We start from the raw sequence: 7,231 nt of genomic DNA, 5'->3' as shown, positions 1-7,231 counted from the left end.
TATATATATATATATATATATATATATATATATATATATATATTGAGCAAGACTGTACAGAAACAAATGTCTGCAAATGTCAAACTTCAGCTATTGCTGTTAAAAGGGGTTCTGCAATCTGCTGAATTAGGGGTTGGACACAGTATTTTATCAGAGCTTTTGTGTTTTAACATTGTTTTTTTTTTTATAAATGATGACTATGTGAAATTTGTTGTTTTGTATACCTAAATAAGGTTTACATAATTTAAGGATCTGGTAAAAACCAGATCAGTATTAAGTCTTGATACGTAAAATCCTCAAACTGAAAGACGGTGGGCTTTGCTTCAGTCACAAACTTTAAAACTGGATTTTTTTTTTTATTATGAGTGAGGAAATAACATGATTTAAAATTTCAAATATTTGGTTTTTAACTATCATGTCATTGTTTTCCTCTAAACCCATCTATTACAAAGTATGCAACCAGTTTTAGGTTGTCACAGAGAAAAACTTTGGTATGTGTGGCATTGTGTTTGTTCTCTGCTAGCCTCGCTGACCTGGTCAAACACCCATTCCTCATCACCATTTTGACACTTGAAATCCATTTTTAGATGTAACCTCGGGTATGGTGAAAGACCCAGCGGACGTCTTGGACAGGCAAAAATGCCTTGACGCTCTGGCTGCTCTGCGCCACGCTAAGTGGTTCCAGGTTCGAAACATCATTTTATTTCCTTATTGTAGCCTTATGAGATGGATTATTTATTAATTAATTTATTGAGTTTTTAACCTTTCTTAATCAACAGTACAAGTATTTAAAGTAAAATGTAAATATTCAAGGATGCCTCCTAATGCAATGACCTAATTGTACACTGTATGTATTGACTGTAAATAAGTCTGAATCTGAATCACACATTTAAAACATTACTATAAGAATACTGGCATCCTTGTATTCCCTATTCAATTTGCAAGTACTTGTAGTATAGTGACATGTGATTCCATAAGGCTGCACGATAACTAGAACAAGATGGTTTTATGTCCAGTGTTTGTATTGTTTTCATTCTTAACTTTTTATAGAATGGGGACTGAGAGAAAAGGGGATATCTGAGCGTTTTCCTGTGATTTTGCTTTTTGTGCAAAAACATGGGCAAAGTAAATCAGACTTTCCTGCCTCTTTCAGTCCTTATATGCTTCTCTTGAGGTGGACTGTGGTACTTCTCAGTCCCTGTTTGTGAGATACCTGCTTAAGTACGGGGTCAAATTTAGAGGATGGCAAGAAAAGCTCTCATTTCTTGTGCATCTTCTAAACTTTGGGCTCCCTTACTAACTGTGAGGTACAAGACTACTGGGAATGGCAGCTGATTGCAGATGGTTATAGCTTATACACATCAAACTATGTTTAAGCTTCCATTATGTACAGTAGTGATTGGACCTCTACAATGGAACTGATTCACTTGTCGTCATCTCTTGTCACTCTGGATCACTCCATATACCTAACGTTTTTGCATCAAAAGGCTAGAGCCAATGGTCTTCAATCCTGTGTGATCATCATCCGAGTCTTGAGAGACCTCTGCCAACGAGTTCCTACATGGTCACCTTTCCCTGGATGGGTGAGTATACTTGCTAATTATGCTAATAAAATGGAAACTTTTAGCAGACATGGTCCATGGTACAGTTTTATCAATTACCCCAGATAAAATGAAATAACTAAAGTAAATGAAATAAAATGTGCACAATACATACACTACTGAAACATCTAAATCATGGAATCACTAAAATGAAGATTCAATATAAAATCCACATCAATCAAAAGATTCATTAATCTTCATGGAAAAGACTTATAAATGACACAAACTTACTGGCACTAACTATACGATTTTTCAAAATGAAAAGTCTTAAACATAGTCTTCAAATTAGACAAGGTGTCAGCCTCACGGGTAGAAACTGGATTGGAAACTCTAGGAACTACAAGTAAACCTAGTCTGAGAGCAAAGTGCTCTGGTAGGAAAGTTTGGAACAATAAGTTCTGTAATATAAGATGTAGTTCTATAAATTTGTATGCTATCTATAGAACAGAATGTTAAAAGAATTAGCAATATCTGTTATCATATTTGTGCCAATATCATGTAACTGTATTTTTCCTTTAATGAGTCTGAAACACATATTATCAGGTTTACTTGAGTGAGTTCCAGACTTAAAGAAGTGGTTAAAAATAAACTATTTTTAATTATACTCAGAAATGGCAATGTGTCTGATCATTGACACTGATAGTAAGGTTCCACTACTCACACAACAATTGAGTCATTTTGACTCAGCTGTTAAGTCAAACCTGAGGAATGTATCTTGTCAAAAAAGTGGCCTTAAGCTAAGTTAATCCTAATAGCTGATCCAGAGTTGTTTGTTCCGCTTGAAAATTATTTTTAAACAAAGAAGGCTATTGTCAAAACATAATTCAGAGACGATTGTGTGTTTTATTTCCTGTTATGAGTATTGTAATCCTTCCTTTGTGCCCACCATCTGCAGAAGGGGCCATAAAAGTTGGGTGCATGATGCCCTGGGCAGTGTCCAAAGGCGAGGACCTTGGCGCTCTGTCCCTGGCTTACCAAAGTTGGCTCTTGGGATCTCCTTGAGAGGGGCTGGACATTATTCCACTCTGGAGTTGCCCATGGTGCATAGACATCACAACCATTATATGTGACAGGGACATGTCCTCCCCCCCCACCCCACACACACTTTTACTATGGAACATTAGTTCAGTCTGTGCTCTTTCTTCGTGAACGAATCCATTCCACTTGATTTATAGGAGAATACTCAAGCCACTAAAACTCCACTCCAGGTTATCCTGGTTACCGCCAACTCTAAACACAGCACAGCAGCATTGCAGGCTGCACTGTTTCTCCTCTACGTTTCCTGCCTCGGCAGAAAATGCGCACAGGTGGAGGAGGTGGAGACACCTCTGTGTTGCTCGCTCACCAGTTTAGCGAGCCTCATGCAGGCAGTTGTTGCCCAGGGGGATTAATCATGAACATGTATACATGGTTAGGAGGATGTGAGAGGAGCGCTACGTAGCATCTTAGCTTTGCAGTAACTGACACTGTAAGACGCTGCAGGTATAAGAGACGCTGTGTGTTAAGGTGCATTAAAGTTGAAATGTCTTTAAAACCCCACACCTTATTGTCCTCAAGCTTCATGAGAAACATCATTTAGATGAGAAGTGTTGAGCACAAGTAAAAAAAGTCTAGTGGTGATGTTTTTTATTTTTCTATAAACACAAATAGCGTCGACCTGATGCTGTGTATTTAAGTGTGTTAAAGTTAAAATGTCTTTAAAACCCACAGCTGATTTTACACAAACTTGGTGAGAAACACGCTTTAACTGTGTAAAATTAAGGGAAATCTAGGTGAAATGCTGCTTTTTTGTACACTAGTGTACAATTTTTTTACGTGCGCGCACACACACACATCATTGTGTCCCCCCCCACATTACGGATGCTTCTGATGCACTTGCCATGGTGAGAGGAGCCAAGTTGATATGGGTGTACTTTTAGCCGCCCAACTTGGTGCCTGTATGTTGAAATTTTCCCCGGTAGATGAAAGGGTTTCTTCCCTGCGCTTTCAGATGGGGGGACGGGTTCTGACTGTTGTTTGTACCTATACACTGAACTGCAGTTCAGAGTATCTGGACCTCTTGGAGTCCTTAGTGGAAGTCCTGGAAGGCACGCCAGCTGGGTACGCCTTTATTCTGCTTGGGGACTTCATTGCCCATGTAGGTAACTATAGTGTGACCTGTAAGGGCGTGATTGGAAGGTACTCTGATCTGAACCTGGACTTATGTGCTAGTCATGGTTTGTCCATCACAAACACCATGTTTGAACATAAGTGTGTCCATAAATGCACTTGGCATTAGGATGCCGTAGGTCGTAGAGCGACGATTAACTCGACTGAGTTGTGTCATCTGATTTGCAGCCATTTGTTTTGGACACTCAGGTGAAGAAAGGAGCTGAGCTGTCAACTGATCACCACCTGGTAGTGAGTTGGATCTGATGGCTTGGGAAGATGTCAGACAGACCCGTTAGACCCAAACCTGTAGTGAGGGTTTGCTGGAAATGCCTGGCAGAAGAACCCATCAGAAATATCTTAAACTCACACCTCCGGAAGAGCTTTAACCACATCCCAGCTGAGGCAGGGGACATCGAGTCCAAGTGGGCCATGTTCCGCGACTCAATTGTTGAGGTAGCTGCCTTGAGCTGTAACCTCAAGGTTGTCAGTGCTTCTCGCGGTGGCCATCCTCGAACTCGATGGTGGACACCCTGGGTTAGGGAGGCTGTCGAGCTGAAAAAGGAGTCATATTGGTCCTTGTTGGCTGGTGGGACTCCAAAGGCAGCTGAGGAGTACCAGAGGGCCAAGCGCTCCGCAGCCTTGGCTGTTGCTGAGGCAAAAGTTCAGATGTGGGAGGAGTTTGGGGAGGCCTTGGATAAAGACTCGGTCGGATCCGACGAGATTCTGGCAATCAATCAGGTGGCTGAGGAGGGGAAAGCAGCGCTTTACAAACACTGTGTTCAGTGAAGGTGGGGTGCCATTGATCTCAACCAGTGATGTCATCGGGAGGTGGAAGGAATAGTTCTCAGACCTTCTCAATCCCTCTGGCACGTCTTCCATGGAGGAAGCTGAGCTGAGTTGTCCGTTGTCATAGATTCTGTTCATAACTTTTATGGACAGAATTTCTCTGTGGAGCCAGAGGGTTTCTGGTTTGGTGGCCTCAGGATTCCATCTCTGCTCTTTGCAGATGATGTGGACCTCATGGTATCATCATGCCATGATCTTCAACCCTCAATGGAGCGGTTCACAGCCGAGTGAACCGGCTGGGATGAGCATCAGCACCTCCAAGTCTGAGGCCATGGTCCTCAGTCAGAAAAGGGTAGATTGCTGTCTTTGGGTCAAGGGTGAGGTTCTTCCTTAAGTGGAGGAGTTCAAGTGTCTTGAGGTTTTGTTCACAAGTGAGGGAAGAATGGAGCGTGAGATTGACAAATGGATTGGTGTAGCATCTGCAGTATTGCAGACTCTTTTCCGGTCCCTTGTAATGAAGAGGGAGTTTAGCTGTAAGGCAATGCTCTCTGTTTACCAGTCTGTTTACATTCCTACCCTCACCTATGGTCACAAACTCTGGGTAGTGACAGAAAGAATGAGATTGTGGATACAGGCGGTTGAAATGAATTTCTTCTGCAGGGTAGCTGGACTCTCCCTTAGAGATAGGGTGAGAAGTTCAGTTATCCAGGAGAGTATTGGAGTAGAACCTCTGCTCTTCCACATCGAAAGGAGCCAGTTGAGGTGGTTCGGGCATCTGATAAGGATGCTTCCTGGGCGCCTCTCTAAGGAAGTGCTTCGGATATGTCCGACTGGAAGGAGACCCCAGGGAAGACCCAGGACATGCTGGAGATATTACGTCTATTATTTGTTCTGGGAACCTCTTGGAGTCCTCCCAAAAGAACTAGAAGAGGTGGTTGTGGAAAGAGATTTTGACATTGATTGCACCATTTCAGCACCTTGATCCTTTTATTTTTTCATCTGTTCCTAGATGAACTACTGAGGGGATCATTGTGTTGTTGCATTATGACTCAGTTTGGTCCGAGCTTCAGCAATTAGACAGATAGACTCGCATTTGACTCAAGTATCTTTGGTCTGAGCTGCATGGTGGCGCAGTTGGTAGTTCTGGGTAGAATTTTTAACCCATCCTCCGAATACTGGTTTGATCAACTGTAAATGCAACAACCTGACATTTTGATTCCAGTGGTGGCTCTTGTTAGGCCCGAGCAGCGAAGCGCTGCGAAGGCCTATTGTAATCGCTCTGTTCACGCCCGAGCTGCAATTTTTTCCGCCAAATGAATTGGCATTTTGGAGGCCTTAACATATCCCAAAAGTCACCAATTTTGGCGGATGCATCAGGACTAGTAAAAAATTACGTATTTTAAAGGCATGGCAAAAATCGCAACAGAAACGGATCAAGATTGTCACCTAAAAAATTTTTTTAAATACCCTCCGCATTAACATTAGTTTGTCGTAGAAACATGAAATTTGGTACGCTTGTCCAATTCTTAAAGATGCACAGAAAACCCTCTAACACCAACGTTGTACGATAAATAGGAAGTTGGACATTTTGAAATGCTGGCCCTATTTTCACACCTTTTTGGCGGTTTACAGCCTCCGCATTTGAACAAACTCCTCCTAGGAATTTTGCTCAGTCGGTTTCAAACTTGACCATTTTGGTCAAAAGGCATGGGGGACGCAAAGTTATCTAAACTGTTTGTTTCAGAGCATGCTGAAGGGGTGGGGCCAGACCTTAAATTTCACATCTCGACATGAAAAACAAAACGCTAATCGCTCCTACACGAAAACTATCTGAAACATCAAACCTTCAGTGATTGATCCACATCCGGTCCCCTGCAAGACTGAATGGTCAAATCACGACATCACTTAAGCCACTCCACAGATATCATATAAAAGCTAGATACAGCATTGACCGCTATCGCCTATTGGCGCTGACGAGCCGTAGGGCCACCATTTTGGAACAGTCGACCGCTCCACTCAGTGTAACCTGTTAAGCAGGAGCAATGAAGTATCTACGTGTGTAATCAGTCATAGCTGAATACTAAACTCATTCTCACGATTTTTTTCCCTCTGTAAATCTTAGATGTACAGCAATTAAAGCTGAACACATGGTTCAGTATCCTGATGCATGCTAAATAATCCAGGTAGAAAAATCTAAAAAAGTTAAATCTGGTCCTCTGGACATTCAAAAAAACCAAAATAATTTCCAAATATCTGGCGTCTCTACTCATCTCTTTAGTTGGCAGCTCAGAACACCACATACAGAACACCATGGACTTTGTGGATAAGGTGAGGGATGTCATCATGGAGACTGATGAAACACTGGTCTCTTTTGATGTCACATCACTCTTTACGTGCATTCCTGTTGATGATGCAGTAGAGGTGGTCAGTTTAAAATTAAAATCAGACACCACTCTGAGCAGCAGGACCACGCTTTCCACAGAACAACTGTGTCAACTCTTGAAACTGTGCCTGCAGTCAATCTACTTCACATATGGGGAGCAATATTATAGGCAGAAACATGGGTGTGCTATGGGGTCTCCAGTTTCTCCTATTGTTGCCAACCTGTACATGGAGGAGGTAGAAAAGAGAGCCTTGACGTCCTTTTCAGGGACACCACCAAGTCATTGGTTCAGGTATGTTGACGACACCTG

The 7,231-nt window shown here is 42.2% G+C and overlaps 1 protein-coding gene across 1 annotated transcript in view; it reads left to right on the top strand.

Annotated features, from left to right (window-relative positions):
• Positions 1–7,231, top strand: part of LOC119414149 (zinc finger RNA-binding protein) — a 70,934-nt gene that overhangs the window by 33,691 nt on the left and 30,012 nt on the right. The window contains exons 3-4 of the mRNA XM_037681272.1: positions 588–685; positions 1,488–1,583. Coding sequence (XP_037537200.1) covers positions 588–685; positions 1,488–1,583 — 194 coding nt within the window. The remainder of the gene's footprint in view (positions 1–587; positions 686–1,487; positions 1,584–7,231) is intronic.

Source organism: Nematolebias whitei, chromosome 8 (genome assembly GCF_014905685.2).
Source record: "Nematolebias whitei isolate Nwh7 chromosome 8, NemWhi1, whole genome shotgun sequence".
NCBI classification, from domain to species: domain Eukaryota; kingdom Metazoa; phylum Chordata; class Actinopteri; order Cyprinodontiformes; family Rivulidae; genus Nematolebias; species Nematolebias whitei.
Note: the sequence above shows the minus strand (reverse complement) of the source record. Positions and strands in the feature narration are given on the sequence as shown.